This window comes from Bufo bufo, chromosome 1 (genome assembly GCF_905171765.1).
Source record: "Bufo bufo chromosome 1, aBufBuf1.1, whole genome shotgun sequence".
In the NCBI taxonomy this organism is placed as follows: Eukaryota; Metazoa; Chordata; class Amphibia; order Anura; family Bufonidae; genus Bufo; species Bufo bufo.
The window spans coordinates 696,334,978-696,353,808 of NC_053389.1; the positions used below are offsets into that span (position 1 = coordinate 696,334,978).

At 43.2% G+C, this 18,831-nt stretch overlaps 1 protein-coding gene and 1 long non-coding RNA gene across 6 annotated transcripts in view; one reads left to right on the forward strand and one right to left on the reverse strand.

The window, feature by feature from the left end:
* Positions 1-18,831, forward strand: part of LOC120985959 — a 1,109,413-nt gene that overhangs the window by 499,662 nt on the left and 590,920 nt on the right. The window lies entirely within an intron of this gene.
* AKAP13 (A-kinase anchoring protein 13) overlaps positions 1-18,831 on the reverse strand; it is a 230,781-nt gene that overhangs the window by 61,934 nt on the left and 150,016 nt on the right. For 2 of the 5 annotated variants that reach the window (XM_040414182.1, XM_040414186.1), the window contains 8 exons: positions 16,692-17,032; positions 16,111-16,288; positions 11,302-11,636; positions 7,093-7,146; positions 6,449-6,511; positions 5,372-5,546; positions 3,241-3,349; positions 321-440 (listed from right to left, as the gene is read on the reverse strand). In XM_040414182.1, coding sequence (XP_040270116.1) covers positions 321-440; positions 3,241-3,349; positions 5,372-5,546; positions 6,449-6,511; positions 7,093-7,146; positions 11,302-11,636; positions 16,111-16,288; positions 16,692-17,032 — 1,375 coding nt within the window. The remainder of the gene's footprint in view (positions 1-320; positions 441-3,240; positions 3,350-5,371; positions 5,547-6,448; positions 6,512-7,092; positions 7,147-11,301; positions 11,637-16,110; positions 16,289-16,691; positions 17,033-18,831) is intronic. The other 3 variants (XM_040414183.1, XM_040414185.1, XM_040414184.1) reach the window with 3 other exon arrangements.

Sequence of the window (18,831 nt, forward strand, 5' to 3'; positions counted from 1 at the left end):
AATGTGCCACAGGGTATTTATGGAACAAAAGGAATGTCTTTTTTCTTTTAGTGTATTTTGACCACGAGCCCCACAGTGTGAGGAGCCTACCCAAACTAAATGGACATGAGAAGGGGTGAGAAGGCCATAACAGAAAATATTAACAAATACATTGAGGGCCCAACAAGTGTCGAATAAAAACCCAGACGTGAGCTGAACATCAAGCTTGAATAAAGCACAACTGATCATAAAGTAGTGAGCAAAGCACACAGATATTGTGCGGCAGCGGTGGCCGAGAGCTAAGGAAGACACAGAGCGGAGCAGCAGAAGCATTTACTTACTATCTGACTCGTCCTCACTGGACGAGGTGCCAATAGAAAAGGTATGTTTAGACTTAGGAATAAGCGGAGAGATGCTGAAGGAGAAGGATATTCGCCTCTTTGGTTGTATCCGACCCTGGACTGAGAAGTGGGTTAACAGCAGATGTTAGAGCATGCACATTCAAAGTCAGGAAGAAAAACAAAGAATGGGCGGCAGAAGCAGAGGTGCGGTCTGAAGAATATGAAATGTGACGGAACATTACTAGCACCAAGCTACGTTCACGGGATGCAGACAGCCCGGCAAAGAGCTGCCAAGTAAAATATGAATGTGTCCTATTACAGAAACTAAATGGGTTGTCTAGCTTTCAACCCCACTCTCTTTTAAAAAAAGATGGTTTAGTTTGGGACCCTAATCTATTGGTCACTGGCTACAGAGAAGGTCTGTGCGTTATATGAATAGGCCATTGATTTCAATGAGCATACATGGAAAACTAAAGGCGTTCGTTTTAGGCCTGCTTTAGGAATAAGGCAGCCATGTTTCTCTAATCCTGGACAACACCATTAAAGGGAACCTGTCACCTCCAAAAACCATCTGAAGCTGCCAGCAGTACCTGAGAGTAGCGAGCAGGGCGTTTCTGACGATTGTTTTGTTCCTAAAGGCAGATGCGGCAAAAGCTCTAAAAACGTTCCTTTATCCCCTGCTGGCGCGCTTCTCCAGACATGCTTGAAGTCAAGGAGGCAGGTAACCCTGCCCCTTCGCTGTGACCGAAAGCGCTTATGCAGAGAGTTCGGCAAAGGCAGCCAAACTGCCGACTGTCAGTCACAGCGAAGGGGGGGTGGTTATCTTGACTTGAAGCATGTCTAGAGAAGCGCGCCAGCAGGGGATAAAGGAACGATTTAAGAGCTTTTGCCGCATCTGCCTTCAGGAACAAAACAATCGTCAGAAGCACACTGCTGGCTACTCTCAGGTACTGCTGGCGGCTTCAGATGGTTTTTGGAGGGGACAGGTTCCCTTTAACACTTGCTGCCAGATTCCCCCAAAAAAGAACCTAAATGCTGTAGTTTAGATGGAAATTCTGTTAGATTTTACCCTCTGTGACACTGTATGCTGTTCCTAGACAATCTTTTGCAGATGCTATGCATCAATACAAATCACAGAGACAAATTTGGAGAACTAAAATGAAGGCTCATTTATATATTACACTTCAAAATTTGCAGTGGAAAAAAAAAAAAACTAACATTCAAACCTAATTTTTTCTGTTCAATCATCAAGATGTTTGGGGCTTTATATTGTTCTGTGCTCATCTTTAGTATACTGAACAGTTCCTTTGCCATTTCTTAATAAAATTAAATATGAATGTAAAAAAAAAAAAAAAAAAAGAAAGATTTTCTAAGAATTCCTGGACAATACCAACACAGTTAGTAATGAGAACAGAATGCAGAATAAAACAAATGGTAGAAATGAGAAAGCAAGGATGGTTTTAACCGAAACGTGCGTTGTAGGTTTAAGAATGGACGGCTTAAATGACATGTTAGAGACCAAGCGATGGCACATTACAAGGCAGAACCTTTACTGTTAATTGATTATTAGAGGCTGGTCTAGTAATGTTCAGAAAGCAGCTCAGAATTTGTCTAATCAAGTCAAAGTATGGAGAATGTGCTTTAAAGGGGCTTTTCAGTTATTTTGCATTAGAGAGCACTTGTCAGCAGGATAAAGCTACTTTCACACTGGCGTTTCTGGGTCCGCCTGTGAGATCCGTTTCAGGGCTCTCACAAGTGGCCCAAAACGGATCAGTTTAGCCCCAATGCATTCTGAATGGATAAGGATCCGTTCAGAATGCATCAGTTTGCCTCCGTTCTGCCTCCATTCCGCTCTGGAGGCGGACACCAGAACGCTGCTTGCAGCGTTTTGATGTCAGTCTGACGAAACTGAGCCAAACAGATCCATCCTGACTTACAATGTAAGTCAATGGGGACGGATCAGTTTTTACTGACACAATATGGTGCAATTGAAAAAGAATCCGCCTCCCATTGACTTTCAATGTAGGTCAAAACGGATCCGTTTGCATTATTATGGTAATGCAAATGGATCCGTTCTGAACGGATACAAGCGTTTGCATTATAGGTGCGGATCAGTCTGTGCAGATACCAGACGGATCCGCACCTAAACGCAGGTGTGAAAGTAGCCTTAGCCATATTAAATCAGGCATGCTGCCTGGTAGGGTTAATCCTGCTGGTTAAAGTGATACCTGCCTGGTGTAAAGGCAGGCTCCAGTGCTCTAAGGAGCGGCTTTACAGTGTTGGCCAAGCCCACTCACTTGACCGTAATTTTCTGTTCACATCCACAATTTTGCGAATCGGATGCGGACCCATTCATTTCAATGGGGGCCGCAAAAGATGTGGACAGCACGCAGTGTGCCGTCCGCATCCGTATGTCTGTTTAATGGACCCACAGAAAAGATAGAACATGTCCTATTCTTGCCCGTATCTGCAGGCAAGAATAGGAAATTCATGGAGAAGGATGTTCCGTTCCACAAAATGCGGAAGGGAATCGGCCGGTATCCATGTTTTGCGGACTACAACAATGGATACGGTCGTGTGAATGAGACCAGTTTCCGAAAGACAGATACCACTATACTTGGTTTAATAGGGGTGATCCTGCTGACAGATACCAGTATGCCTAGCTTAACAAGGTTGATCTTGCTGACAGGTGGTCTTTAAGCTGGTAATACATACAGAAGATTTGTACCTCTTTTCCCCACAGATAAGTAACCATAGTTGTGTTTGGCAGCCACTTCATTTCTTTTCTATTAATTGTGCCCAAGGTGAGGGCTAACTAGCGTATATGTAACAGCCCAACGCTCGGGGCCCACGAGTAATATTATGGACAAACATCATCTCAGAGTGAAATCCAATATTTGACCCTGACAGCCATGCTTACCCTCCACAAGTGGATTGGCAATTGCGGTTAGGGACATTGACTTTGACAGACGAGGAGCCCCAAGTGAACCAGAGTAAACCAAATCATGAACTTCAGATCTTTCACAGGCCTGCAGACACAAGAGAGTCACTTTAACTTTCAAGTAGCGTTACCACACATACAGAATGAATACAAAGTATCCCCCCACCATTCTCGTTCTGATGTTTCCCGGGTCCCCCACTGAATTCTACTGACAGTGGTGACCAGCTTCAGTGATTGGCTATGGATTTACAAAGTTACTCATATTTTATATTTTTATGGGAACTGTCAAATGCATAAAAGTTAAAGAGGACTTATTTAAGTGAATAAGTGCAGCCTGTGTCAGACTCTGCAAGGATACAGCCCCAGCTGGTAACACCCCGTGGTCAATTCATTCATAAACTTCTAGTAGGAATAATAGAACGACACAACACAGTTATAAGAATAGATGCCCCAGAATGCCATTTAATGTGGAATACAATTCGTTACTAAAACGGACAAGTCAAAAATGGTGACAAGTTCCCTTTTAGGTGGGTGGATTAGTCAGGGGTTCTAGTTATCACAATTACTTGTTTAATAAATGTAAAAAAAATAGTAGAAAATAGATATAAACCCAAGCTATCCGTAACCTGAACCTCTAAGGCCTAAATTATATCCATCTTTCTCTCTCCATCTAAACTCTATTTCTTGTCATCCATAAACTCTGAATGGAAACATCTAGTTGCACAGAACCGGACCGCTAACCGGTGAAAGGTTTTCTGTATCCGAGAGCCAAGGTTCGGAACTGCTTCTGGAAACCATGTCAGAATAGGAACTGTTGGCCTACAGTTTTGTGGACTGCGAGTTCATGGCTGGGTAGTCTGATCAATGCCAAACATCCACTACAAAGCATGGAGCCAATGGACTATGGAGCACTGCAAAGAAATTCTCTAAAATGATGACTCTCCCTTCACTACCGAGAAGTCTAAGCATCTAATCTGGGCTTGATTGGTGCAAGGGGAAAATGTCTCGTCCAAATATGTAGTACTAAAGATTATATTGGAAGAGTTATTCACATTCTTGGGCGTCTTTCTCATGGTTTGGGTTGAGACTCTGAATGCTATAGAAGGAAACTATAAAGGAACACTAAGCAATGAAAGCTTAAACAAGAAATGCAGTTGCCCCGCTGTTTGTCAGTCTGCACGTTTCCCGACATGAACGGTCTTCTAGAAATCCTGCAGATCTCTCCCATCCCTGGCTGGCGAGTGACTGCGGGCCCTGGATGTAAAGGGGGTGTGGAGTAACAATATGTCTGCCCTACTGCAGAGGGTGGAGGCTCCTGCTCCCCCACTTGTCAGATACATCACAGAGAGGAGGAGGGAGGGCATGGCTGAGCTTCAGAGAGCCGGAGAGGATTTCTTTATAAATTCCTCAGCTTTACTTGTAATATTAGACAAAAGAGGACAAAAGGAAAAGAAGATTAACGTACGAAGTGCGGAAATTTTCTTTCTTGTGAATTTTCTGTGTTCCTTTAAAGCTATGGCATACAACGCCATTCCAGAAGAAGCCATTGTAGCAAGGAATCTATGTATTTTATAAGCTTTAGGCCTCATGCACACGACCGTTTTTCAGGTCCGCATTCGAGCCGCAGTTTTTGCGGCTCGGGTGCGGACCCATTCACTTCAATGCTCTGTTCTGAGGCCCCGCAAAAAAAAATATAGCATGTCCTATTCTTGCCCGTATTGCGGACAAGAATAGGCATGTCTACAATGGGCCGCCCGTTCCGTAAATTACGGAAGGCACACGGACGGCTTCAGTTTTTTGCGAATCGGCGGTTTGCGGACCGCAAAAAAACGCACACAGTCGTGTGCATGAGGCCTTACTGTCCAAGGTAAATGCTCGACCAGACTAATGCTTGTGAAGCTGAATAGAAACAAATTCCTGCAGCCATGTTCCCAAATCTTCAAAAACGCATTTCCAAAGCAGTAGAGACCGTTACACCAACAGAAGTCTTCAGTGTCCATGTCAATGGTTATAGAATGGGGTATTTAACAAGCACCTACACATGTCACACTCGGGTGTCCATATATTTTGGGTCATGTTGTGTAAGTACACAAATACACAGATTACATACAGCATGATGGGATGATCTGCCAGTCCTCTGATCTGACTCTTGTTCTTCTTCTGTTAAGGAAGTCAAGGAGCCACGATCCTCTCCTTTGCACAGTGCTCCAGCCAGCTTTCTTGTGACAAAAGAGGACTCATGAGTGGTCGGTGGGTTATTTTCAGCAAGGCCTTCCAGGCTGTAACTAAGCAAACAGAGAACAGATCTTTTCACTGGACAGTCAAGAGGACAAATGATAAGGCTACCTTCACACTCGCGTTTGGTGTGGATCCATCATGGATCTGCAGAGACAGATCCATTCAGATAATACAACCGTCTGCATCCGTTCAGAACGGATCTGTTTGTATAATCTTTAACATAGCCAAGACGGATCAGTCTTGAACACCATTGAAAGTCAAGTCAATGGAGGACGGATCCATTTTCTATTGTGTCAATGAAAATGGATCCGTCCCCATTGACTTACATGGTGTGCCAGGACGGATTCGTTTGGCTCAGTTTCGTCAGACTGACACCAAAACGATGCAAGCAGCGTTTTGGTGTCAGTCTCCAAAGCGGAATGGAGATTGAACTGATGCAAACTGATGCATTCTGAGCGGATCCCTATCCATTCAGAATGCATTAGGGCAAAACTGATCCGTTTTGGACCGCTTGTGAGATCCCTGAACGGATCTCACAAACGGGAAGCCAAAATGCCAGTGTGAAAGTAGCCCAACATATGTAAAGCTGAAACTGATATTAAGCAGATGCATACAAAATATACATTTAAATAAAGGCCTTCTGCAGCCCCTCAACAGAACCTGCATGTTAGCATTCAACGGAGTCAATAAATGTGCCGCCTGCGAGTGGTCATGCAAAGCAGGGCAATGCTTAGTTAATATACGCTGCAGCAAGCCGGCCAAAATAGCAGAATAAGATACAGATTTTGTTCTCCACATACTGAACACCAAAGGGCAATCTGGTAGCAATCTGGTTGCCTTTTTCTGCACCAAAAACAACAGTTATATAGCAATAGCGTTTGCCCTGAGCAAAGTTAAAGCAGTTGGCACCCTGGCATGTACTTGGGCTTGAGTATCTGAAATACTATACCTTCTATAATTAAAGTCACCACCTACAGAAGTGCATTGTGCATCTGAGGGACACCAGCTCATACTGAGAAGAGCGACCATAAAGAGAGGGTGAAATGTGATAGTTAATAGAATGTACATGATATAGCAACACAGGAGAAAAGTCTAATGGTGGACAGGAACATAATACGTGGGCTAACTGGATAAATGTGCCTCCCAGAAAATAAACAGCCTGGTACTGGATGCATCCATACTAGAGAGATCACAAGATGCACTGGGTATCAGAGGACTCAGGCTGGTGACCGTGGCATCTACTAATAGTTGGGGACGCACTGGCAAAAGGTTTCTACAGATGAATAAAGAGTTTCTGTAATGTGGGCAGGTAAAATGACAATACAATATATGTAAAGAGGGCTGGACTGCTAAGGAAACATCCAACTCCCAGTGAGTATCCTGCACGGGCTCATTACTTAGGCTAGGCCCTATTCACCATACTCCCTGGTCATCGGATGATTGCCCAGAGTGCAGCCACCCGTCGGCAGGAGAGTATGCTTGGATGCTGGTGATTTGCAGCACCCCAGTACCTGCCCCCTGTTAATATAGGGATGCATGTGTATAGGGTTAGTATGTGGATACATAAAGAGATGGATGGTTAGGGTTTGATACCTTCTTCTATGAGTAGCTGGCTTCTTTATAACATCCCCCAGAACTCGCAATGAACTGAAAATGAATCATTAAGATGGATCAGCATTTGGTCGGAACAGAGAATGGATGAAATAAAGGGACAGGAGAAGACAGATTGACAGTAACATGAAGACGACTGGCTGGTTGCCCCCATTTTGCACCCCTGTACAGATGTCCACACACCCTCTGTAGTACCATATTACCTGCTCCTGGACAGCCTCCAAAGTCATAAAACAATGCAGTCAACTATTTCAGTCAACTGAATGTAGAAGTCATTAGGCCCAGTCTGTTACACATTAGCTGTAATTGGTACATTGGTGGACATCATTCGTATAAGACGTTCACCGTTTATAAGGCTAAACCCAGCAACCAGAAACCACAAGCAGAAGACTTCTACAGAACCTGGAAAACCCTGGATCCACTAAATTGTGCTGAATTACAGATTAACCCATTCATGTGTTGGCATCCATACTGTTAATTACAACCAGACCTGCCCCTCCTCCCCCGCACAAGGAACCGACGATCATAGGGGGCCATAAGTGTACAGCAGCTTGGCAGACCGGCCCTCTGTATACTGAGAGGAGATAGAGAGCAAGGACAAAGCACACTATGGGCGCTGCTGTCAGGTAGGTAAAAAAGTGATCTCCTTTATTTCTCTTCCCCTCTTCATCAGGACAATAAGAACCAATATATTCATGTGGATCATTTAAAGAAGCTTTTCAGGGCGCAGGCCAAAGAAAAGTAATGGGCGTTACAGCAGGTTAAACTTCGTCTAGGTCCACATAGTGCTGAATATTTATCCTTTCTGGGCAGGAAAGAAAGACTGCAATTCCACCATCATTTTATAAAAGGAATATATAAAGCTTTACTTTTATTCTGTGGGAGAGTACGATTATAGAGATACTAAATATATAGTTTATTTATGGAGAAACGTTTTAGTGCATTTCTAAACATTTCAATAATTTTAAACTCCTTAGATGGCATTTAAGGGGTTAAATCGGGGGAATCCTAGTTAATTCTGATCTCGGCTGCTCCAGTGAGAGCCCAGCTGTGTATTACTGCGGATGTGGCCCATGCCATCCCATGGATGTAACTGTACATCTATTTGTGGGGCTAATGACTGCCAAACTGCCATGTTTTTATGATGCTGTAGAATAAGCCTGGCACGTTTTCACTGTACCACCCTAAAATGGCCTTTCCCCATCTGACTGGGTCCCTTTGATACCCAGTGCTACAAACAGGAACTAAGGACCTCTGTGTGGTCAGGCCTGGGGCCCTGGAAAAATCCCTCAAGGTCTCTGTAGCCTGCTGTTAGGGCCCACCAAGTGTTGTCTTAACAGTCTGTGTCATAATAATAGAGATGTAATGTGATTATTTAGTATAAAATACATTCTCTTGTGCAATCATCACATAAAAACAAACTACACTTATTAGGCTACTTTCACATTACCGTTTTTTGCGGATCCGTCATGAATCAGCAAAATCGCTTCCGTTACAATAACACAACCACCTGCATCTGTCATTAACGGATCCGGTTGTATTATTTCTTCTATAGCCATGACAGATCAGTCATGAACATCATTGAAAGTCAATGGGGGACGGATCCGTTTTCTATTGTGTCAGAGAAAACGGATCCGTCCCCATTGACTTACATTGTGTGTCAGGACGGATCCATCTTGCTCCGCACCACATCGGGGACAGAAAAATGCTGCTTGCAGTGTTATTCTGTCCGCGGTGGGGAAGCAACCAAACGGAACGGAATGCATTTTGGTGCATTCCGTTTCGTTCAGTTTTGTCCCCATTGAGAATGAATGGGGACAAAACTGAAGTGTTTTCTTCCGCTACTGAGATCCTATGACGGATCTCAATAGTGGAATTGAAAAACGCAGATGTGAAAGTAGCCTTAGGTAGTCACAAAAGAATAACAAGGAGTAGTTTCACAGGATGGAAATGGCATGAAAAAAATCAATACTATTGATATTTCTATATCTGCACCACAAAAAAAATTGACATAAATTACACAGTAATTTAGATGCAACTCCAGTCAGGCCCTACAGCACAATAATTTGTCCCACATTAAACAAGACATCACACATTCACGTCAATGAAAAAATATAAGAAGCTATGGCTGAAATAAAAAGCAAAAAGTAAAAAAACTGTCTACAACATAAAGGGTCAAACAGGCTTGGTCATTAAAGGGGTTGTCTAGTGTTCAAAAACTAATAGCGAATTCCAAACTAATACAGGGGGTACCAAGTCCAGGATCCTCATCGCTTGGCCACAGTGGAGGGCGACTACAAAGAGTAACTCATTCTGAAGTCCTGTACTATACAGATAAGCCACTGATTTGAATGGGCATTGTGTAATGCTTAATTTCCCCTGTGGGGGTGCTGAGGGGAAACTGAACAATTACTGCAGGGTTTCCCATTGAATAACAGCCAAATGTTGGGGGTCCCAGCAGGGAGACACTTTGTGATCTGCTTACTATTAAGGGAACCATTTAACATGTAGAGACCGTCCAAAGCAGAGAACTCAGACAAGTTAATAGACAGAAAATAATCCCCACCTCTTTGGCTTCCATATTGACATAAGCAGTGCAAAATATTAACGCATCCTGCCAATACACTCTTATAAAGATAATTTTACACACACATCATACCCAATACATTCAGGAAAATAATTTACAAAAATCAGTGCAATCCGTACATAACATTTCGTATGGTATATTAGAAAGCACATACAGTGAGGAACAGAAGTATTTGAACACCCTGCGATTTTGCAAGTTCTCCCACTTAGAAATCATGGAGGGGGTCTGAAATTCAAAATTGTAGGTACATTCCCACTCAGACCGAATAAAAAAAAAATATATAATTTCAGGAAATCACATTGTATGATTTTTAAAGAATTTGTCTTTCACTGCTGAACATAAGTATTTGAACACCTGAGAAACAGCAAGAATTATGGCTCTCAAAGACCTGTTATTGTGCCTTTAAAAAGTCCACCTCTACTCCACTCATTAATCTAACTTCGTAGCACCTGTCTGAGCTCTTTAAAGACACCCGTCCACCCCACAGTCAGTCAGACGCCAACTACTACCATGGGCAAGACCAAAGAGCTGTCAAAAGACACCAGACAAAATGTGGACCTCCACAAGGCTGGAAAGGGCTACGGGGCAATTACCAAGCAGCTTGGGGAAAATAGGTCAACTGTTGGAGCAATTGTTAGAAAATGGAAGAGGCTAAAGACAACTGTCAGTCTCCCTCGGACTGGGGCTCCATGCAAGATCTCACCTTGTGGGGTATCACTGATTAGAAAGGTGAGGAATCAGCCCAGAACTACAAGGAAGGAGCTGGTCAATGACATGGAGCTGGGACCAAAGTTTCAAAGGTCACTGTCGGTAGAACACTACGCCGTCATGGTTTCAAATCAAGCAATTGCGGACAATAATAGGCATTTTCTATTAAGTGTCGGCGATATGCGGTCCGTAAAATGCGGAACGCACATTGCCAGTGTCCGTGTTTTGCGGATCCGCAAAACACACACGGACGTCTGAATGGAGCCTTAAGGAGAGGATGAAGGGGGCCATTTATGTTGAGATTTTGAGCAACAACCTCATTCCCACAGTCAGAGCATTGAAAATGGGTCGTGGCTGGGTCTTCCAACATGACAACGACCCGAAGCACACAGCCAGGATAACCAAAGAGTGCCTCCGTAAGAAGCATATCAAGGTTCTGGAGTGGCCTAGCTAGTCTCCAGACCTAAATCCAATAGAACATCTTAGGGGGGAGCTGAAACTCTGTGTTGCTCAGAGACAGCCCCGAAACCTGACAGATCTAGAGGAGATCTGTGTGGAGGAGTGGGCCAAAATCCCTGTTGCACTGTGTGCAAACCTAGTCAAGAACTACAGGAAACGTTTGACCTCTGTAATTGCAAACAAAGGCTTCTATATCAAATATTAACACTGATTTTCTCAGGTGTTCAAATACTTATGTTCAGCTGTGCAAGACAAATTATTTTAAAATTATACAATGTCATTTCCATTTTTTTTAAATTTAATGTAAACTCCGGCTCTTGAATATTGCATTATTAAAAAATAAAAAAATTATACAATCAATTTCTACACAATGGGAGCGTGATGTGCAGAAACAATACACTTCCACTGGCCAGTGGTCTGATGTACAGTGATCTTACCTTCTGCGGTTGATTTCAGCATTATTGCTTTTATGCTTTCCGGGTTCCCAGCTATGTCTTCTAAATGGAGACAAAGAGCGGATGGCGCTCCTGGAGCGACTGGCATGTGGAGACACTTCTGTAATCCTGTCCATCTCCTCTCCTTCATTTTCTGATACTCCAGTCTTCTCGTTTTCTCTCTCCCCCAAATTTAATGTGTTACTGTCCTTTCTCTCATTTAAAGGACGAGAAATAGAAACATCACTTCCATGGGAAGAGTTCATTTCTAGAGAAGACGAGTCCTCCGAGCCAGAATGACTGCTCCTTGTAAAGTCTAAAGAGTGCTCCTCTTGACGCTGGAATAAGACAAGGTATCGTAAGTGATCGTTCACCTGTACGTATAGTACACAGTATGAAGCTAGAGCAATCATCGTGTAGGAAGGACGCACAGGAGACCTATCACCTCTATTGACATATCTGTTAAGTAACTACTTGCATTCTCACTGCAATAGTAATTCTGGAGCATTTTTCAATATAAATATATGTTGTGTCATTTTTATTTTATTTCTTAAAAGAAAGTTTTGAATATTTTATCAGCAGGTTTGAATGGGTGCTACCAGTTGGGGGTGTGCCCCTGCACAGTCTGACACCGGCAGCACTGATTGATTAATGTCAGGCTGTGCAGGGACACCCCCCCAAACAGTAACACCCGTTTGGGCTCGTTTGCAGACTGCTGGCAATTCATTCATAAACCTTTAGAAGGAATGAGAGGAATGGCACAACAGAATTATGCGAAATGTTATACCGCGCAACAATGATTTTGCTACTGAGAGAAAAACATGTGATTTATACTAAAATGAGCGCGCAGATTCCAAATATGAACTCTGAATTTGCCTGACACGTCTAGATTTTAAGTTATACATGCAAAGCCTATTCAGTTATAATATTAATGCATTATATTGGAGATATTCCAATGGACATGTCCAGACCTGTTCGGACGCACTAAGGCTGATTTCAGAAGTAAGTATATAAGGCAAGCTGGACATATTTTGATAAAGTGATCTGTTATAGTGCTATCAGTTTTGAAACTTAAGATGAATAAACGCAAATGTGTTAACGATCCAAACTATTTCTGCTACATATGTGGCAAATACACTACTTATGATCAGCGCAGGAATCTGACAAAGTGAGTGCGTTTTGCATACAAGTATTACTTTGACTGTAAAATTGGAGATCAAGATAAAAGCTGGGCACCTCATGTTTGTTGCACTGTGTGTTACTCTGGGCTAACGCAGCGGTTGAATGGTAAAAGGAATGGCTTTTGCAGTGCCTATGGTTTGGCGTGAGCAGAAAAATCACCAGACTGTTACTTTTGCATGACTAAAATCGCCAGATATTCAAAGAGAAACAAGTCACAAAATGTGTATCCTGACTGAGTCTGGGTCTGCTCTTAAACCAGTGCCTGCCCCTCCCACAGCAGGATTTGCAATTGAAACAGACGGTTCTGATCCCGAAGAAGATGTTGATTGTCACAATGTATTCCCTGATCCAGAACAACTGGAGGGTCAGCCACACTTGCTGAGCCACTCAGATTTAGATGATCTGGTAAGAGATCTGTCATTATCTAAAGAAAAGTCAGAACTGATAGCTTCTAGACTTCAGGAACGGAAATTGCTACAACGAGGCACCACAACTTCACACTTTCGTCATCGACACACCAAGTTAGCTGCATACTATGCAATGGAAAGTGATGTCTGTTTCTGTACTGATGTAAATGGTCTTATGATGGAGTTAGATGGTACACATGTTCCCGATGAATGGAGACTATTCATAGACTAGCAAAACAAGTTTGAAAGCTGTCTTGTTGCACAATGGTAACGAAAAACCATCTATTCCATTGGCTCATGTGGTTGGAATGAAAGAGACCCATGCCTCTATGGAGTTAATTTTGAAAATGATCAAATACTCAGAACATAAATGGAAAATTTGTGCTGACCTGAAAGTGGTAGCACTGCTGCTTGGCCTACAGTTAGGGTGCACAAAGCATATGTATTTCTTGTGCCTATGGAACAGTTGTGATGACAACAATCATTACAAAATGAGACAGTGGCCTCTTGGGGTACTTTCACACTAGCGTTTTTCTTTTCCGGCGCTGAGTTCCGTCCTAGGGGCTCAAATCCGGAAAAGAACTGATCAGTTTTATCCTAATGCATTCTGAATGGAGAGTAATCCATTCAGGATGCATCAGTATGTCTTCAGTTCAGTCTTTTTGACTGATCAGGCTTTTCAGAAAACCGTAGCATGTTGTATTTTTACCTCCGGCCAAAAATCCTGAACACTTTGACTGAACGCCGGATCCGGTCTTTTTCCCATTGACTTGCATTAACACCGGATCCGGCACCGTGTGTTCAGTCAAACCGGGTCCGGCTTTTGCATGTTAAACGCGAAAAATGTGAAAAAAAAAAGTTAAAGTCCATAAATGGTGGATCCGTTTTTTCCAATGCATTTTTTCATTGTGATCAAAATCCTGATCAGGATTCAAATGTAATCCGTTTTCACACGTTTTTCCGGATCCGGCGGGCAGTTCCGGTGTCTGAATTAAACGCCGGATTTAAACAACGCTAGTGTGAAAGTAGCCTAAGAGTCGAGCACACAGTAAGTACAATGTACAACACAAATCACTGGTCAATCCACTTCAAGTTTATCTTCCACCACTTCACATTAAACTTGGTTTAATGAAAATTTTTGTAATTGCACTAGATCGTGATGGAAATGGTTTCCAGTATTTGAAGGAGAAGTTTAGCATACTGAAAACTGATGTTAAAAAAAAGGCCAGAATTTTTATTGGCCCCGAAATCAACTAATGCATGATGACACATTCAGAACAAAACTCAACCCTCTGGAACTTGCAGCTTGGGATGCATTTGTGCTAGTAGTGCAGAACTTCCTTGGGCACAGACGAGCTGCAAACTATGCGGAATTAGTAGACAACATGCTTACAGCATATGAACAACTTGGCTGCCGAATGTCATTGAAAGTGCATTTCTTACATTCCCATCTTGACTTTTGCCCACCCAATTTGGAACACGTAAGTGACGAACATGGAGAACGGTTCCATAAAGATATTTCTACAGTGGAGAACAGGTATCAAGGCCGCTGGAATCCCAACATGATTGGGGACTACTGAGTAGGGATGTCCCGATACCATTTTTTTAAGACTGAGTACGAGTACCAATTTTAACAATAAAATACACACACATGTATTTTGTGACCACTGAGCAACCAAAAGGCCCAAAATCAGAACTATAACATTCGAAGGAGAGTTAGGAGACATTACACTGAATGGGGGCCACAAAGAGACATTACACTGTATGGGGGCCACAAAGAGACATTATACTGTATGGGGGCCACAAGGAGATATTATACTGTATGGGGGCAGCCACAAGGAGACTGTATGAGGGCCACAAGGAGACGTTACACTGTATGGGGGCAGCCACAAGTAGACATACTGTATGGGGGCAGCCACAAGGAGACGTTATACTGTATGGTGCAGCCACAAGGAGACTGTATGGGGGCCACAAGGAGACATACTGTAAGGAGTCAGGACAACAATTTTTGAAGCCCCTCCCTCCTCAGTATAATAGTCTTATGGCCACCATACAGTAATGTATATTTCTTCTTGCCCTAATGCCTGCTTTTAGAGATCAATGTGCAAGGAAGGACCAGGGCCATAGAAGACAGACACAACACCTTTATTTCTTTCGGTCTGTGACCACTTGGGCTGGTTATAATCTTCTAACTAAGCTTTATACACTTACTAGGGTCGGTTCCTATAACTTTTAAAACTACTGGCAGGCGAACTCTGTTTGAGGAGGCCGGAGGGTGTCTGGACTCTGGAGAGGCTTTTCCCGCGGCTGGCTTGCTCCTGTGCTCCGATTCGGAGATCAGATGTCTGTGGGTGGAGTCATCGGGAACATGGGGGGAGGAGCCGGGGACGTGGCGGCCGCTGCGGAAAGTGTGAATCAGAGCAGCCGCGGGAAAAGTCTCTTTCCAGACAACCTCCTAACACCACATGCAGAACTGGTCACGTCGGATGGCTGTGGGCGGAGTCTTAAACATACGTGGAGCCGGGGATAGCGGAGGCCGCTGGTAATCAGAGCGAGGGGCGGAGACTGGGAGCAAGAAGAAGCTGTTTTTGCTGTGCGAGATGCAGGGGCAGGCCGCGGACGGACACAGACACATTTAGAAGCGGTGCACAGGTATCGGCAGTGGTATCGGGGACATTTGCACGAGTACATGTACTCGTGCAAATGTCCGGTATCGGTACCGATACCGATACTGGTATCGGGACATCCCTACTACTGAGAGTTTTTGCAACGAGAAAATATGATCGTTCACAAATGCAAAAGCAGATGCCTGAAGCACTTTTAACAGTACTGGGACTTGCTCAAGTAAAACAAGTATTTAAACTGAAAAACAAGACTTTTTGAAATTTTGTTATTCCACTGCATTTTCATACACTGTTTACTAGGCAAACTGTGATGTAGATCAGGTAATTGTTGGAGTAAAACTTGTTCTGTTCAAAATTATTCAATGCTTTCCAAGTGCTTAATTCATTTAGGCATACTTATGCATAGCAAAATTTTGTGACTTGTTACAACAATTCTGACCGGGTTTGTAATCCGCACACTCGATTTAGTATAGGACAAATGGTTTTTGCCCAGTAGCAGATGAAAAGGTATTTTTTTTTGTTGCATGGTGTTATTATATGGACGTAGTTACTAATGTCAGGAGAGGTGACAGGACCACTAATCGTTAACATTTATTTACCCCATGATTGGCAGCTCTGTCAGTCCCCTGATCAACTTGTTCCTCTTCTGTCAAAGAAGTTAATGACCCACGATCCTCTCCCAGGAAGAGTGATGCCGACAGCCTGTTAGGGCCAGAAGAGGGCTCCTGAGTGGTCGCTGGGTTATTTTCAAAGGCAGCGAGGCCCTCCAAACTGTAACTTAAGAAAAAGAATCAACATGATCGTTAAAGATAATTTTAAAAAGTAAAAGACTACAGATTATTTGCCAAAACTAAGGAAACAGGATCGTATTGACCAATCTGTATGTTACAAAGGGCAAACAAGAACAGCACCACCTAGAGGCCAAATTCAAATCCAAAAACAGGCTGATGGTTGGAAAAAGTTGGTTAAACCCTAACTATGAGCAAAATGCCATCACGGCACTGACCTAATCGCAAGGAGATGTAAAATGTATAATCCTTGTCATAGACTATGGTGTGATTTACTCTGCCTCTGAAAGAGTACACTGCGGCCTTCTATGGGGCACTGGACCACTTGGTGCCAAGTTTCATAATGCTTAGCTATTGTCATAGTAATAGTAAAAGCTGAATAGTAATCTTACCTCCTGTGACTAATATCAGAGTTATTGCCTTTGTGCTTCCCAGGCCCCCAGCTATGTCTTCTGGAAGGAGATAGAGAGCGAATTGTGCTCTTGGGTTTAACAGTGTGTGGAGACCCTTCTGTAACATTGTCCACCTTCTCTTCTTCAACCTCTGACATTCCTGTCTTCTCAGAGTGCATCCTCTTTCCAGCCACGGCACTACCATCCAAGTCTCTGTGCTTTCGCTCCGATAAGGCACGGGAAAGGGAAATATCACTTCCATGGGAAGAGTTCTTTTCTAGGGATGAAGTGTCCTCTGAACCAGAGCTGGCGGCATTGATCATAGACTGTTCATCTTCGAGCTGGAAGTAGACAAGGAACAATCTACAATGTTTTCTTCATACATCCTGATATAGCCTGCATGTAGTTGGAAATCATACTGTAATGCAAAAATAACTACCATGTTGGAATAATTTAAAGCCTACCCAAAGTCTAATTCAAAGATTCCCTAAAATAAAATATTCAATACTGTATAAACTTCAGAATTCACTATATTAAGTTCAACCAAACATCTAACAAAGGGATCACTCCAAGAAACCGTAGACATCTCAGTCTCAGGCCTCATGCACAACAAAATGCGGACCACCTAACATGTGCAATCCACATTTTTCTCACTCCCATTTCTGGAAATCCTTGAGCTATCATTTAAAAAAAAATATTTGCAGCCCCATGGAAATGAAAAGGTCTGTGTGTAATCCTCAAATAATGTGGATTGTACAGGGATACAACATACAGTCCTGATCAAAAGTTTAAGATCACTTGAAAAATGGCAAAAAATCATATTTAGCATGGCTGGATCTTAACAAGGTTCCAAGTAGAGCTTCAACATGCAACAAGAAGAAATGGGAGTGAGACAAAACATTTTTTGAGCATTCAATTTAATGAAAACAACGAATAAACTGAAATAGGCAGTTTTTCAGCTGATCAAAAGTTTAGGACCACACCTCCAAAAAAAAAAAAAATAAACCCCCCAAAACAGAAATCCAACTTCCAAACATGAACTCAGCAATGAGTAGCTCCGCCTTTATTGTTGAGCACTTCAAAAATTGGTTTCGGCATGCTTGATGCAAGCGTTTCCATGAGGTGAGTGGGAACATTTCTCCAAGTGGTGAAGACGGCCGCACGAAGGCCATCTACTGTCTGGAACTCTTGTTAATTTTTGCAAACTTCCCTTGCCACCCATCCCCAAAGGTTCTCAATTGGATTTAGACCAGGAAAACATGCAGGATGTGCCAAAAGAGTGATGTTATTCTCCTGGAAGAAGTCCCTTGTCCTGCAGGCATTGTGTATTGTAGTGTTGTCCTGTTGAAAAACCCAGTCGTTACCACACAGACGAGGGCCCACAGTCATGAGGAATGCTCTCTGCAACATCTGGACATAGCCAGCAGCCGTTTGACACCCCTGCACTTCCTGAAGCTCCATTGTTCCACTGAAGGAAAAAGCACCCCAGACCATTATGGCGCCCCCTCCACTGTGGCGCGTAGAAAACATCTCAGGTGGGATCTGCTTGTCATGCCAGTAACGTTGGAAACCATCAGGACCATCAAGGTTACATTTTTTCTCATCAGAGAATAAAACTTTCTTCCACCTTTGAATGTCCCATGTTTGGTGCTCTCTTGCAAAGTCCAAACGAGCAGTTCTGTGGCGTTCAAGGAGACGAGGTCTTTGAAGACGTTTTTTGTTTTTGAAGCCCTTCAGTCTCAGATGCTGTCTGATGGTTATGGGGCTGCAGTCAGCACCAATATGGGCCTTAATTTGGGTCGAGGATCGTCCAGTGTCTTGACGGACAGCCAATTGGATCCTCTGGCTCAGTGCTGATGACATTTTTTGGGGTCTTCCACTTGACTTTTTTGTTCCATAACCCTCAGGATCATTTAAGAAATTCCAAATGACTGTCTTACTGCGTCCCACCTCAGCAGCGATGGCGTGCTGTGAGAGACCCTGCTTATGCAGTTCAACAACCCGACCACGTTCAAAAAGGGAGAGTTGTTTTTGCCTTTGCCATCACAACGGGTGACTACCTGACAGAATATGACAATGAATCCACATCTTTGCACAGATTTGGCCTTTTAAAGGCACGTGGTCCTAAAATTTAGATCAG